Source organism: Zonotrichia leucophrys, chromosome 5, assembly GCF_028769735.1.
Source record: "Zonotrichia leucophrys gambelii isolate GWCS_2022_RI chromosome 5, RI_Zleu_2.0, whole genome shotgun sequence".
Taxonomy (NCBI): Eukaryota; Metazoa; Chordata; class Aves; order Passeriformes; family Passerellidae; genus Zonotrichia; species Zonotrichia leucophrys.
In genome coordinates, this window is record NC_088175.1 from 52,051,663 (window position 1) to 52,067,008 (window position 15,346).

A 15,346-nucleotide genomic window follows, 5' to 3' on the forward strand; every position below is an offset into this window, starting at 1 on the left:
CTCCTGGTAGAACTTGCCTGGAGTAGAGCAGATTGATTTGACAGTCTCTTAGCCTAATAAATGCTTGACCCCAAGGTCTGCTGAATTCACTAAATCCACTATGCAGGGAGAATTGGGAAGCAGACACCTCTGGGGAGCATCCTGCTCCTCAGCCCTCCCCTGCTGAAGGCCTTGACTGCTCTCAGCCTCGTGGAGATGAGGAGATGGGAGCTGCTCTCACAGGAGGAAAGGTTAATCGACTGCTCTGCTGTTAATCAATCACCTGGGAGGTTCAGCACTTACAATAGGTAGGGCTCTCCTCCCACCCAGAGATTCCTGCATCTTAACCAAGCACCATCTCCTCCAGCTGGAAGGATGAGTAATAGGCAGCAGCAGAGTCCAGAGAGATGGCAGGTGTCTGATGCAGAGCCAGCTGAAGTCAATAGAAAGACTCCTGGTGAGTTCACTGGGCTTGGACCAGACCCCAAAGAAAGACTTATTACCCAAGGTTTGTTCTGCATGCATGCATCAAGCTACTTTCAGCAGTGAAAGATCCTTGAAAAGAAGCAGATTCATGACACACTTTTGCCTCCCTGTGAAATCAAACTTCTACAAGCCAGGCTGTGTCCCAGTCACCCTGATTGTCAGATATGGCTGACATCCAGCAAAGGAGAATTATGTGCCTGTGACAGCACACATGGACACCTAGAGACATTTCAAAATCTCCAAGGAGCACAACAAGGAAAAAAAGCCAAAGTGGTAATATTTTCCTGGCCTTTTTTGTAATTGCTGCTAGCCAAAATGAGAGCTTCCTCAGAAGAGGAAAACTAGATCAATTCCTGAAAGGACTAAAGAAAACTGAGGGAGTAAAATTTAAAATACCCCGACATGGAGGAGAACGAGCTCAGTGCTGAGCCACCAGCAAGGTGAGGCTGACAGAGCCTGAGAGAAAAAATACTAGGAGGAAACAGAGGGTTAGGAAGTACCCCTGAAGACTTAACCTCTGTAAATTAACAGCTGCATTTAGCACCAGCACCAACTGATGACACAGCAGTGACTGTCCTTGATGTGTCTAAATGGCAGGAGGAAGCCTCAGCCCGCTGGGACAAATCCAGGCCCTTGTATGGCAGTGCAGAACCCCTCAGTAACACACCACAAAGCCAAAAAAACACGTGGCAAAGAGCTGAAACCAAGACTCACCCCTTTAGGACAGCCATGGCTACAGCTACCAGCTTAGAGGTTATCCCAGAGGCTGCTAAAGATCTGCTCCCTCACAGCTTCTGGTCTGTCCTCACCACCAGTCTCACCCAAGGCACACTCCTGGATGAGCTTCCACTCCTTTTGCTGCCAGAAGTCTGCTCAAATGCTGGAACAAAGCTGCTGGCTTGGGATTTTTGCTCTTGCAATAACCCAGTTTCTGTGAAGAGGCAGAGACACGACAGCCTGGCGCTATGGGCCTCCTGCTGTAGCTAATGAAGAGGTGCCAGGCTCTGCAGAAGGCTGGGGAGCAGCAGTGGTTATTCTCTGCTCACCTGAAAATTCATCTACAGAGCATCTGAGGCCGTGGGACTCCCTCCTTATGCAGTGACAACAAGCAAGAGATCAGTGAAACAGAATAATGCAAGGTGTGCTACACACATGATTTCTATGTGCTCCAAAAATTGCTTTTCTTCCAAGGACAGCCATCTCAAAAGCTCTTTGCCAGCAGACAGCTGTGGTTGTCAAAACCAATTTCCTTGTGTTCTCACTGCTAGATTAAAAAAAAAACCCACAAGACAGACCCTGCATCTACACCCAAAAGTAAGGACTAATATTTGGTGACCTTTCTTCCTCTGGCTTAGTTGATAAAACAAGCAGCACTGCAAGCAAAGTGAGGCAGATATCATTAAGGAGTGAAGGTACCTGTCTATTTCCTACGGAAACCTGACAAGGAATTCCTCATACAGAACAAGAACTAGATTTAAGAGATACAGCAGCTTCTTCCCCAAAAAAGACTTTGGTATGGCAGCCTTATAAATCTGAAGATTTTGGCCAAGATCTGTGACATGCATGTTGCATCAAAATACAGACAGTGGCCCTCTAAGTTGTACTCTGCTGTAAGAGCCTTGGATTTGTTTTGTCTATTTTGTTTGTCTAATTTTTCTAACCTTTGTATCAAAATCATGTCCAAAGCCACCAACCTGTTAAGATAAATGGGGATGCTCTGTCTCTCTCCAGGTGTTGCTGTTACTGAGGATGCAGATTCATGCAAACTGCACCTTATTTTCTCCTGTCTAAAAGCAGATTTTTGCCGCCATAGCTCGTGGTTTGGAAGAAGACTGTTATTATCTAGATGCCTGCATGCAGCATCACCAGCAGCTCCTGCAGTGTTTGTCATCCCCCTGCCCTGCCAGCGCTGGATACTGCTGCAGCCACAAAACTGACAGGAGATCCACAGAAAAACTGATGTATTTCAGCTACTGACTATTAATTTTTTAACCCAGAGTGGGTGAGAGCATGAGACACCTGCAGCTCAGTGCCAATGACCAAGTGAGGCAGCAAAAAGGTTATTGCCTGATCAATTCTTCCTGGTGTCACCTGGAGGAGGGTCCCACAAGGCTCAAACTTGGTCCCACAACACCTAAAGACAAAATCTCTTCTGCCTGAAAGGAATGAGAGATGGTTGGCACAGAAACAAGGGAAACTCTGAGTGCTCCACTGAGCCAGCTGGCATCTGATGAATATAAATATATTCAATATAAATGTGTTGAGAAATAGAAAATTTCTTACTTACCTTTATCATCACTCCCCAAAATTGTCCATGCCACAAAAACAACCACAGAATTCCCCTGAACCACATATTTAAAAATCTTGCAATTTTAATTGCACATAAAGGCTGCTAGATGTAATATCACAATAAATTTAAAGAAACAACTGCAAATCTCAAAAGGAATGAGAGATGGAGGGAACAGAAACAAGGGAAACTCTGAGTGCTCCACTGACCCAGCTGGATCTGATGAATGGGCTGCAATATAAATGTGTTGAGAAACAGAAAATTTCTTACTTACCTTTATCATCACTCCCCAAAATCGTCCATGCCACAAAAACAACCACAGAATTCCCTTGAACCACGTATTTAAAAATCTTGCAATTTTATTTGCATATAAAGGCCGCTAGATATAATATCACAATAATTTTAAAGAAACAACTGCTTTTCTAAATTCCATTAACAAGGTAACATAAACAGAACGAAGCTCAATAGCATTTACAGTGGTGGAACAGAAATAACTATCTGCAACAATATTTTGTGCTAGTGAGATTGCATTTACACACAGTGCAAAATAAGAAAAAGGAAATAAAAAAGACAAGAAGAATATTTAAATATAAAGGACAACTAAGCCTTATTTTCTTTAGGCTTGATTGTATCCATTTGACTCTATACATGCCTGAACTACAACAAAGATTTAACTCGGGCTCTTGAAGGCCTTGAGCACTTGGAAAAACATGTCACATCCTTCATAATTTAGATGTGCTGTACAGCATAATTTTGCAGATGCTATACTGGCAATATTAAATCCTAGCTTAGTTATAATGCACAAAAAATACATATATATATAAATTCATATTTAAAAGGAGTCCGCATTTACAATTTTTTTCTTTTTTTTTACTGCATGAAATACCTGCTCTTTGCAGCTTTCACCCCCAGTCTTTTAAAGCTAAAATAATTTAAAAAAAGAAACAACAGAAGGTAGATATCACATACAGGCTGTGGCTATCAAGATCAGTCTTTATAAAGCAAGTAGAGACAAACAACTGAGAAGTCTATTCTCCCCTTGCTGCATTCTACCATGAATAGAAACAAGTTAAAGTACATGCACACATGTCAAGAGGCAAATGGACCCCAAAACACTGTTTGTGCGACTAAAAAAAATGATATAAATTGAGATAAAAAGCTGACATTTAAACTTAGGGAAAAAGAAGACGCTTAAAAAAACCCCGACAATAACAAAAGTTGTGCAAATTTGGGTGTATTTAAATGCTGCCTATTTTTTAGCTTATAATATAATATTAAAATAAGGTCTCTCACTTATTAAAAGAAAGCTTGGCTGTCCTTTTGAGAACACTATAACAATTTACAATGGCAAATTTATTGAAAAACAAAATTCATTGTACAAATTCACAATGTTTTATCAATTTAAAATGAATGCTGCATTTCCAAAAAGCACAACCTCTAACTTCTCTTCCTGTTTCTTTTGCACCAGCAATTTACAAATAAAAAAAAACAAAACAAAAAAATCCCAAACCCCACCCCAAAACAAAACCCCCCACGGCTCCCCCAAAATCCCCCCTAGCCCCTATTTTGAAATAAACATGAAGGTAAGTTTTTAATTAGAAAATGGCAGTTTATAGACCTTCCCCAGTAGTGCTTCAGGATCCTTGAGGGGTGGGAAGGTCGAAGATGATGGGAGGGTTGGTGGGCTGGAAGCTGACTGTGCACGTGGAGGCGTTGATGTAGGTGGTGTAGCCATCTGTCATGATGCCATAACCTGTGGGGACAAGGGACACACTCACTGGGATGCCTCAGGGTTCAGCTCATATTTTTCCCATTCTGTGCTGCTTTAGTGTGTGGGTCTGGGCTTCACATTCAGGGATGGTGAGCTCTGTGCACAGAGCAGGGAGACAAAACAATTCCTGCTCCAGCTGGGCACCAAGGACAAATGATCCCAATCTCAGCCCCAGAGCACAAACCCCGTGGGCTGCAGAGAGAAAAACAAGCAGGGTGGGAGTGCCTGGGCTAAAGCTGGAATGGGACAATGAACTGCAAGGTGCAAATGGAGCAGAACTGATCCCAGGGAGAGAGCCCGGGAGCGCTCCTGCATTTTGGGGCCATTTTGGTTCATCCTGGGTGCAGCCCTGGCTGGGCTCTGGTGCTGCCCAAGGTGGATCCATGGAGGAGATGCTTTGAATCAATCCCTGCTTTGTTCTGTAGCTCTGTCCAGCCCCTGCTCTAGGGCAGCCTGCACAAGGGATCAACTTCCAGGGACACACGGACACCCCAAGGCTGCTGGGGCATCCCTGCTGTGCAATAAAACCAAACTGACCCGTTCAAAATGACACCAGCCCCTGCTGGTACATCTGCCGCAAAGACTCGACTGTAAAAAACCCAGAGGGCTGTGTTTGAGATAAAAACAGGCACTTTTGGTTTATGTACAAACCTTTTTTTACCCCTGGAATATCCTCTCTTGCAAGGGGTGTGGCAGAAACACAAACCACACATGTTCTTTTTCTAATTACTTAGTTAGTGAGTTATAGCTTGCATGCCTGTCACAAGAAAAAGACCATTCAGAAGCAAAAGATTTTAAAGTAACTTTGGTTTAACCTCAACACCTTCTTTCCAACAAACAACCTGAACTCTGTCACCTCCCCTGTGCTGGCCCTTATCACCCTGCTCCTCATCCCAGCACTGCCCAGCTGCTGCTCACGCTGCCTTGTGCAGGCTGCCCTGGAGCAGAGGCTGGGCAGAGCTACAGAATAAAGCAGGGATTGATTCAAAGCATCTCCTCCATGGATCCACCTTGGGCAGCACCAGAGCCCAGCCAGGGCTGCACCCAAGATGAACCAAAATGGCCCCAAAATGCAGGAGCGCTCCCGGGCTCTCTCCCTGGGATCAGTTCTGCTCCATTTGCACCTTGCAGTTCATTGTCCCATTCCAGCTTTAACCCAGGCAGTCCCACCCTGCTTGTTTTTCTCTCTGCAGCCCACGGGGTTTGTGCTCTGGGGCTGAGATTGGGATCATTTGTCCTTGGTGCCCAGCTGGAGCAGGAATTGTTTTGTCTCCCTGCTCTGTGCACAGAGCTCACCATCCCTGAACGGGAAGCTCAGACCCACACACTAAAGCAGCATAGAATGTGATAAATATAAAAGCTGAACTCTGAGGCATCAGCTTCTGAGACCTCAGGAGCTCCTCAGCAAGTTAAGAACACACACATTCACATCCTCATGCTGCCCAGAGAAGCTGTGTCAGCCCCAACCCCAAAGTGTTCAAAGCCAGGCTGGACAGGGCTCAGAGCAACCTGGGATAGTGGAAAGCATCCCTGTCCATGGTAGAATGCTTGGAATGAGATGATCCTAAAGTCCCTTCCAATCTAAACCGTTCTATGGCTCCATTATTTAATTTATACATGTATTTCAAAAGAATTTTATAAAAGTGTGTGTGTGTGTTTTCAGCTGACATCCAAAAAAAGCCAACAAAGAAGCTTGAAAACACCAAGGAAGTATTTGGCCCAAATGCACTTAAAAAAAAATAATTGGAAAAAACAGCCCAGAGTATGATGGAGGAAGAAAGCTTCCCATTGCAAACCCACAGAGGAAAAAGGTTTTTTTCTTTTAAACCATTATGATAGAGTACAGATCGCTGCTGTCGGAAAGCTCAGATAAATACAGCTACCCACAGTGCCTATCAGAAAGAATAATCACTTCAGAATTGCTTCCCTGTCCACCTGTATCACTTTATTTATTTAGACTGGCAATTTTGATTTAGATCATCTCATGGTGGGAAAAACCTTGTTTGTGGTTGTTTTGCTTATCAAACAGGAGAGAAAACCTGCATCACCAAAATGAGTGTACGGCCTCTGTTGGTTCAAGGGAATGTGGTGCATATTTATCTCAGCTGAGGCTGGATAGAAGTTAATTGCACCCTGAGATAATGCTCTTAACACTTTGCTATTTCTTCCTGTACTGAAGCAAGCCATTCTTATGTTATTCTGTGTAAGTACTAGAAATTATTTTAAATTTTTGCTGGTATTTTTACAAGAATTTATTTGAATGCTCGCTTTTAATATGTCCTGCCACCGTTCCCAGGAGATTTAAACATGCTGCTTTCTCATATGATGGTCCTGTACATTCAGACACCCTCAGCACTATTACAACCACAAGTTTCACCACCCAAATTTACAATTTACACATTTCAGCTGAGAGTCTTGCCATGTTCATTTATTTTTAATATGTGAGGACTAATATTTGTACAAAATACTCAATCTTTTTAATTGGGAGCATTAAAGGACTGTTATTTATGCCTCTGTGCAGAGGGTCATGTCAGTATTCCCAGTACAAACTCTTTATTTACAGATGCCAGGCATGGAAATCATTTCATGAAGTCACAAGGGCTTCAGAAAAACCAACACCACTGGCAGAGAGAGCTGTCCTCTTTTTATTTTGCTTTTATGAAGTCCTGAAATCTTTAGGCCTATGGAGAACCTAGTTAGAGACAATGGAGAAACCTCCAGGGGGAGAATATAAAACATTTAATGTGTAATTTTGAGTTCTGGGGTCATGAAGTCTGACACTCTCTCTCAGGCAGAACTCCTAGTGTTTGTCTCTCAGCCACATGAAAGCCACAAAATTGTATTAAATATTTAAGTATCTCCAGAATGTATTTAATCTCTCAGTGCCACAAACTGAGCTGGTTGTTCCTGAGGCTGACACGATGCTCACACTGCCTGTGCTGGCAACCACAGAGGGGGAATATCTCCCCTAAAACATGGCACTGATGCCTGACTCCACATGCCCTCCTTTCTGCTTCCCCTCATACCCTGGGGGAGGTGAGGAGAGGCAGCAAGTTGTCTGCACATTTCCTTTTTCTCCTCCAGCATCTTTCTTAGCTCCTGTGCTGGGAGTAACGGGGATAATTTTCATTTTGGCTTGCAAGTGTGGGGAATCTCATCTGTTTCTCTAGTAGAGTTTGTCAAAACTTGAATTGCTTTCAAATAACCTGCATGGAACAACCTTTGCAGCACGGTGAAAGATGTAGGTGGCTAAATGTAGCACACATTCCTGAAAGAGTCTGCTTTAATTCTGGAATAAATTCACGAAGTGCCACACAGGCAATCACTTCCCTGAACTCCCTCCTTTACTTTAATGCAATCTGCCATTACCCACTGCAATACACCATCAAAATGTGCCTCTGGAAATGGGAGCTGAAGCAGGGAACAGCTCTGCTGCTTACCTTCATGAATCCCACCAAAGACATGCAGCTTGGGCCTGACTCTCCTCTGCACTGTGTTCAGCAGCTCCACACAGCCCACTCTCTGCAGCTCCTTGGGAACCCAGTCTCGGAAACCTGGAGGCAAAAAGCAATCAGTGCATTAATTTCCCCTATTCAGGTGAGGTTTCACCAATTCTTTCAGGAAGTCATCATTCACACAGGGTTTATTCCATTATCTCCAGTCATAACCTCTCCATTAAAGCACACAATGGCTTTCAAGAAATGTTTTTCACTGTCACTTTGCCTTCCTTAAGATTTCCTCCCTCCATCTGCATTAATGTTTTTCCTGGATGTGATTTGTTTGGTTTTTTTTGGGTTTTTTTTTTGTTTTTTTTTGAACTATAGGTTTTTTCCACCTTGAAACCCCAGGCACTGCTGCAGATTTTTCCTGGCACTGCTGCAGATTTTTCTTCCCTTTCCCCTGGCTCTGACAGCAGCCAGCTCCGTGGTTACTCCAGAAATGAAACAGCTCAGTGTCACAGACATCTTTTCATGCAAAATCTTTCTCTTAAGATGTTTTCTTCTTGAGAAGCTGAGAGGTTTCAGGGACAAAACGTAAACAATGATTGTCTGCTGCTGCAGAATGCATCAGTTGGATTTTTGATTGGCCCATCTTAGGTGTTTATAATTAATGGCCCATCAAGGCCAGCTGTCTCGGACAGAGTCTGAAACAGCTGCCTTTTTGTTATCATTCTTTTCTATTCTATTCTTAGCTTAGCTAGCCTTCTGAGATAAAACTTTTCTTCTATTCTTTTTAGTATAGTTTTAATGTAATGTATATAATAAAATAATAAATCAAGCCTTCTGAACACAGAGTCAACATTCTCGTCTCTTCCCTCACCTGAAAACCCCTATGAACACTGTCACAGCTCAGGAAGATGAGCTGAGCCACCTCTCAATCCCAAAGATTTAAAATACAGATTCCTACAGCTTCTGGAGGATGTGGTCTGCAGCCATCAGACCACTTCTGAGCCCTCATCACTGTGCAAAAATTGCAAAGCAGCTCCCAACAAGCCAGTGCTAATTGACCACTGTCGCAGACATCTTTTATGGAAAATCCTTTCCTTAGGATTTTTCCTCCTGAGAAGCTGAGAGACCTCAGGAACAAAATGCAAACATTGATTATCTGCTGCAACAGGTGGATCTTTGATTGGCCCATGTTAGATATTTGTAATTAATGGCCTATCACAGCCAGCTGGCTCAGACAGAGAGCCGAGCCACAAACATTTTTTATCATTCCTTCCTATTCTATTCTTATCCAGCCTTTTTATGAAATCCTTTCTTCTATTCTTTTAGTACAGTTTTAATGTAATATATATCATAAAATAATAAATCAGCCTTCTGAAACATGGAGTCAGATCCTCATCTCTTCCCTCATCCAAGAACCCCTGTGAACACTGTCACAGACCACGCTGCCACTTGGTATTCTGGACAGTACAGAAAAATGTAAAAAGATTTTACAGAAAAATGTAAAAAGCTGCCATGAGTCCCTGCAGGAACCTGCTGCCTGGACTGGCATGTAAAACATCAGCAGGACAAGGGAATGAGGAGCAATGAAAGGGAAATCAGAAGCCACGTCCAGCTGCAGCACCATTCTACTGACTAAAAACATGAGCTTGGCTAAATTTTAGAGTGACCAAAGAGTCCAGTTACAGCTCTACCTCCCTTAATATTCACTTAACATTAATAAGTAAACACTTATTTAAAAAGCAGTATTTTATCAATGTTATCATGCAGGCTGAGTCCTAGAGCCCCTCATTTTAGGGACAGTACTGACACCAAATCTGTGTCTGTGGTTAAGACACAGTGCCAGCCTTTTGAAACTGAGCTTCATTATCTCCTTCAAACACAAAATTTAAGCAGGCTTGTTCAATGACAGCACTCATTGGTGTCTGCAGCATCACAGTATTTCTGTATGAACCCAGCTCAGAGCAGGTGGATGAGCAACCCATGTAAAACAACACCCATGAAATACTATAAACACACTTGGGTTTTGGGTTTTGTTTTTGCTTCTTTGGGAAAATGAAGTGATTAAGAGAGGGCTGTTCAAGGCCCTGGTTTGCAGGTACTGGGAGCTCCAGCATGGCTAAAGGGAATTTGCTGATCTTCTTACAACATTCTCTAAGTAGCATTAAAAACTAACCAGAATATAAAAGGAGCAGTAAGTACATTGGTCAGAAACTTTTTGTGGAGTTTTCTTTTTTTCCCCCTTAGCTTGGATTGCTGACTCTTAACTTAATTGTGGTAAAAAAACACAACTAAGTGGTTTTTTCAGCATGCATTAATTCCTGACTCCACAGTCACCAAGAAGCTGCAAAAGAACACTGAGCCAGCCTGGAAGGACTTAAAATGCTGGTTTATTTTATTAAAATACAATTGTGAGAAGATTTTATGTATTCACTACCACAAATGTATTAAGTGACTGTGATTTGGCCACTTCCTGTGATTATGTGACCCCTTGGGTTACAAGAACTTCCTAAAACCCTGACAAAAATCCTAAAACCTTGACAAAAAATCCTAAAACCTCGACAAAAATAATTCTTCTTACAGTAAGGGCGATGAAGCCACTGCCACACTTCCTCATGGTGATCTGATAAGTGACATTTGTATGAGTCTCAGTTGCTGTAAACCTAGCAGGGCTTAGTTTAAATCTTAAACCTGAGCTTAGCCAATGACTCACACCGAGAAGAAAAGCAAAACTCAACTAAATGAGAAACTTTAGCTGCCTAATGAAGAAACAAATTATGCATTCAGTGGCTGGTGCTCACCTGTCATTAAATCAAGTTAGGAACAATTATCTAAGAACATAATTTTATTCCTTCGCATATTTTTTATGAGCCAATTAATACCTTTAAAACTATTCTTACATATTCAAAGTTTACAAGGGCATTATCAAGGAGAATGTGTGACTGCAAAGTTCCAAACTCTTGACTGCTGCTCACAAACCTTAAAATGACATGACACTGTAGTGAGAAAAGGTTTCAAAAGTTTTAGTCAATCTCTAAAAAGTCATAAGGGATTGAAAACTGGTTGTCAGATGAATACTACTCTTAAATAAAATGTCATACTATAATGGTTATGGTGTCAGCTATTTGATCTTCCCTAGCTTGAATTTAATAAAAAAAAAAAAAAATCAAATTTTTTTTATAGAAACTCAACAGATCAGCTAAGCCTAATCATAATTTTCCACTTCTTTCAGTAAGTTTTTCAATCCACAGTTTTCACTCTGGGTGCAATTACAGTATATCTTACAGCATTATCCACTTTGGAAGTAAAATTCTCACGCAAAAAATAAAATCACACAGAACTTTTGTTTCACTTACCAAGGGGAGGTCCATGTGTCATTAGTATATCAATTCCCTCGGGAATAAGGTTCCACTTGTCTAGCAAAGACTGACCTCTGGGTAGATTAAAGCCCCATCCATTAAACCATGGTGTCCTTTGGGGAAAATAAGACAAACTGTGTCAGTGTAAAATAAAAAAATCTCTTCCCTTCTCCAATACTTTTTCTGAATTAAAACAATTTCTGTGCTTCAGAGATTACCTGCAGACAGCCTTTTTTGAAGGGGATGCCTCTAACACACACTGATTTTAATACATACACACATATAATTAAATGTACATTTGAATTTAGATTAATGCCTGATGTTGTTTTTGTACCGTGAGTGCATTCAGCCCTGGGGGCATTTTCTCACTATAGAGAAAGGGAAAAACACTAAAATAACAAAGTCTAAATCTCAAGCCTTTTATCAAAATTTGGGAATGTTCAAACATAAAAAAACCTTCCCTATGCTAACTATCAAAACAACCCAAACGTTTTTTTGGAGGCAAAAATCAGTTTATCCCAACACAGGGCAGCAGTTCAACAAAAGGCTCAATGGGGCAGCACCACCTGTGCCACTGTGGCGTCTCACTAAACTCAACCTTGCTCCTTTCAGCACTTTTATTACCAGAACACTGTCACAAAACTGGGGTTTGAACCCCTGAGCCTCCTAGACATACAGGAAAAACAATAAAAATAATAAAATAAATAAACATTCACACAATGTTTACCCTTACAGTGGCTTTTTAAAAGGATCTTATATTTTAAATAGTAAAATATTTTTTTACTTATGAATATTTTTACTCATATATTATAATTTAAATAATAAAATTTAGTATTTTATTATAATAATAAAATTAAAATAATAATAAAATTTAAACAATAAAATTTAAACAATAAAATCTAGCATTTCTCAAGGAAAACTGACAACCTCAGTGCTCTTCAGGGGACCACAGAGTTGTTCTGAGACACTTTATCCACCAACCCAAGCATGTAGCAATGAAAAGCACATTTTCTAGTAGATTTTTAACATAGAACTTTTTCAACACATAATTTTGATACAGGTCTATCATAACAAACCCTTTCCCTATCAAACAAGCACACTGACGAAATACAGGACATTGATATGTATCATATTTCTAGATTGACTTTTTAAGTTCCATCTGTGTGTGTACTTCGTAGCTCAGTAACAGTTTTGACTTTGGATTTCAGGATAGGAATCTTTCTAGCCTTTGATTCTAGGTAGGATTTCCTGTCCTAGCCCATATTTCTGAAGGTTCTAGGTAGGATTCTCCTGTCCTAGCCCATATTTCTGAAGGTTCTAGGTGGGATTCTCCTGTCCTAGCCCATATTTCTGAAGGTTCTAGGTGGGATTCTCCTGTCCTAGCCCATATTTCTGAAAGTTCTAGGTAGGATTCTCCTGTCCTAGCCCTGGTCATATTTCTGAAAGTTCTGGGCAGGATTCTCCCATCCTAGCCCATATTTCTGAAGGTTCTAGGTAGGATTCTCCTGTCCTAGCCCATATTTCTGAAAGTTCTAGGTGGGATTCTCCTGTCCTAGCCCATATTTCTGAAAGTTCTAGGTGGGATTCTCCCATCCTAGCCCATATTTCTGAACATTCCAGGTAGGATTCTCCTGTCCTAGCCCTGATCATATTTCTGAAGGTTCTAGGTGGGATTCTCCTGTCCTAGCCCATATTTCTGAAAGTTCTAGGTAGGATTCTCCTGTCCTAGCCCTGGTCATTTTTCTGAAAGTTCTGGGCAGGATTCTCCCATCCTAGCCCATATTTCTGAAGGTTCAGGCTACTCCTGAAGTCTCCTGTGTGCTGCAGTTCTGAAAACAGAAAACAAATCTGGGGACAAAGAACAACCACAAACCAACCTTGAAAACAGCCATACCTGTTAAAACAGAGATCATTCGAGTCCCGTGTAATTTCATTATGTACTCTGCCTCCCCTGCCCTCTAAATTATTCATTTTTCCAGCCTCAAATATGCATTTGAGTGGGAATGTCCCACTGAGACGACATCTCTAACTTTAATTTTTTTTTTATAATGAAAGCATTTGGTTTTGCTGAGACACCAGTTTGACCAATGAGGGCTGTACCCAGCTCTGGGGATGATCTGCATTCCTGACAACTGGCAGGATGGAAAACCAGCAGGCCCTGCTAATATAGGGGCAGGAAGGTCACTGGTGCCTTTGTGACAGATAATAGACATATCCCATGTAGTCCTGCTGCATAATGCTCATACTACACACACACACACAGGAACTCATTCAGGCCAGCAGACTTCCTCAATGAACACTGACAAAAGACAGGAAAATTAGATGTTAGCCAAACATTTCATGCAAGCTCGTGGGCTCCTCAGCCACAGGAGAGGCTTCAGCTCTCACAGCTGCCTTGTTCTGCACCCACCAAAACACCCAAAAACCCTCCTGGGTTTAAAGCAAGGTCCCACCAAGGTTTGTGCGCAGTTGGATTAAAATTGAAGGCTGTGTCTTGGCTTTAAACCATGAGAATTTCTGCTTTCCTGAAACACCTATCTAAGTTCCCCTTCCTATAACATTCCTGGGTTTTAACCCATGGAGATTATTGTAACCTTCAGGGCTGCAGGCAGAAGTTAAAATATCCCTTCCTACAACATTTTAACCTATGGAGATTAAAATATCAGAAGTTAAAATATGGTTTGGCTAAACATTCAGCTGCTTAAAACAAACAAATACACAGAGCTGGGGTCAAACTTTTCACTGTCAATTAATGATTCTTTCCCCACTTGCATTTCTCCTGCAGATAAGACTGTAGTTATTACAACATAGTTAAAGCTGAAATGTGAAACCACATCTGTGATTTCGCTGGAGCTCTTTGGAGACCACGACCACAGGAAAAAAAAACCCTGGATTTGTCTGCAGGATTTTTATTTTATTTTCTTCTGAAGCACTGTGGAAAGAGGAGGAGGGGAACCTGAGCTCAGATATATTCCTCATTCACCAACCTCTGTAATTAGCTGTGACTAACAGGCACCACATGGGAAGAAAACTTTTGAGAAACCTTCCTCGTTATGCACAAAAAAAAAAGAATGGTCAAGTACTTACTTAATATACTAAAGATTTTTATACAAAAGGGGTAAATCAAAGAGAGGAGCAGGCACGACTGAAGAACACCTGGATTACAGATTTAGGCTTCAGGCTTTTAAAACGTGAAACAGTGAATTCCTGACAGCACTGCAGGCTGGCCAGGCAGACTGAGGGTCCCTGTTTTGGAGGGGGCTCAGGCTTTGCCAAAAAGCCAAGGATGTGCTCAGAACAGCACCAAGAAGCCAAAGAGCTGTGTGGCACAGGCTCAAGAACACCAGGGAAGGTGACCTGATGGGGACAATAAGACAAACTGCATCAGTGTAAAATAAAAAAAATCTCTTCCCTTCTCCAATTCCAGTTCCAGTGAGCATGGGATGGGGTCAGCTTGCTGTGAGCCCTGGGAGTGGCTGGTCACCCCAGCAAACTCCAAATTCCTGCAGGAAACACAAAGCCTGCTCTGTGGGTCACAGAGGGAGATTTCACTGCTGCTAGTGCCTTTTTTGCATACAAAAGAGTCAAATAGAGTCACTCTCAATGTCTAAATAACTCAGAAAAAAAGAATTGTGCACAGAGTTAGGTGCCTTCTGCACTGTATTTTCAAGCTGATTACTTACTGTGAGAAACCACTTCCTGTCTAGGAAGAAATGTAGATGATGAGTTTTGGCTGCACTGTCATGGTTTAACCCCACAGCCCTTTTCCTTGCCTCCCATGGGGTGGGAGAGAGAATCAGAGGGGTAAAAGCACATATTACCCACTCATGGCAAACTACAATCAAACACAAGTAAGTAATGAAGGCTACGTAGTCATTAGCAGCAATATTTCAGATCTGACCTAATTCTTTTTTCCTGTGGATCTCTGAGTCAAATATTTCAGCAAATTCCTAAAATTTCATTTATTTAAGTATAGCTGGCAACAGCAGGAAGTTATTGAATTTAATTAAAAAAAAAA

At 41.7% G+C, this 15,346-nt stretch overlaps 1 protein-coding gene across 6 annotated transcripts in view; it reads right to left on the bottom strand.

The window, feature by feature from the left end:
* Window positions 1-3,087: 3,087 nt before the first annotated feature.
* MPPED2 (metallophosphoesterase domain containing 2) overlaps window positions 3,088-15,346 on the bottom strand; it is a 127,413-nt gene continuing 115,154 nt past the window's right edge. For all 6 annotated transcript variants that reach the window (XM_064715612.1, XM_064715608.1, XM_064715614.1 and 3 more), the window contains exons 5-7: window positions 11,326-11,441; window positions 7,964-8,077; window positions 3,088-4,505 (exon numbers count right to left, since the gene is read on the bottom strand). In XM_064715612.1, the coding sequence (XP_064571682.1) occupies window positions 4,387-4,505; window positions 7,964-8,077; window positions 11,326-11,441 (349 nt within the window). In that variant the 3' untranslated portion in view covers window positions 3,088-4,386. The remainder of the gene's footprint in view (window positions 4,506-7,963; window positions 8,078-11,325; window positions 11,442-15,346) is intronic.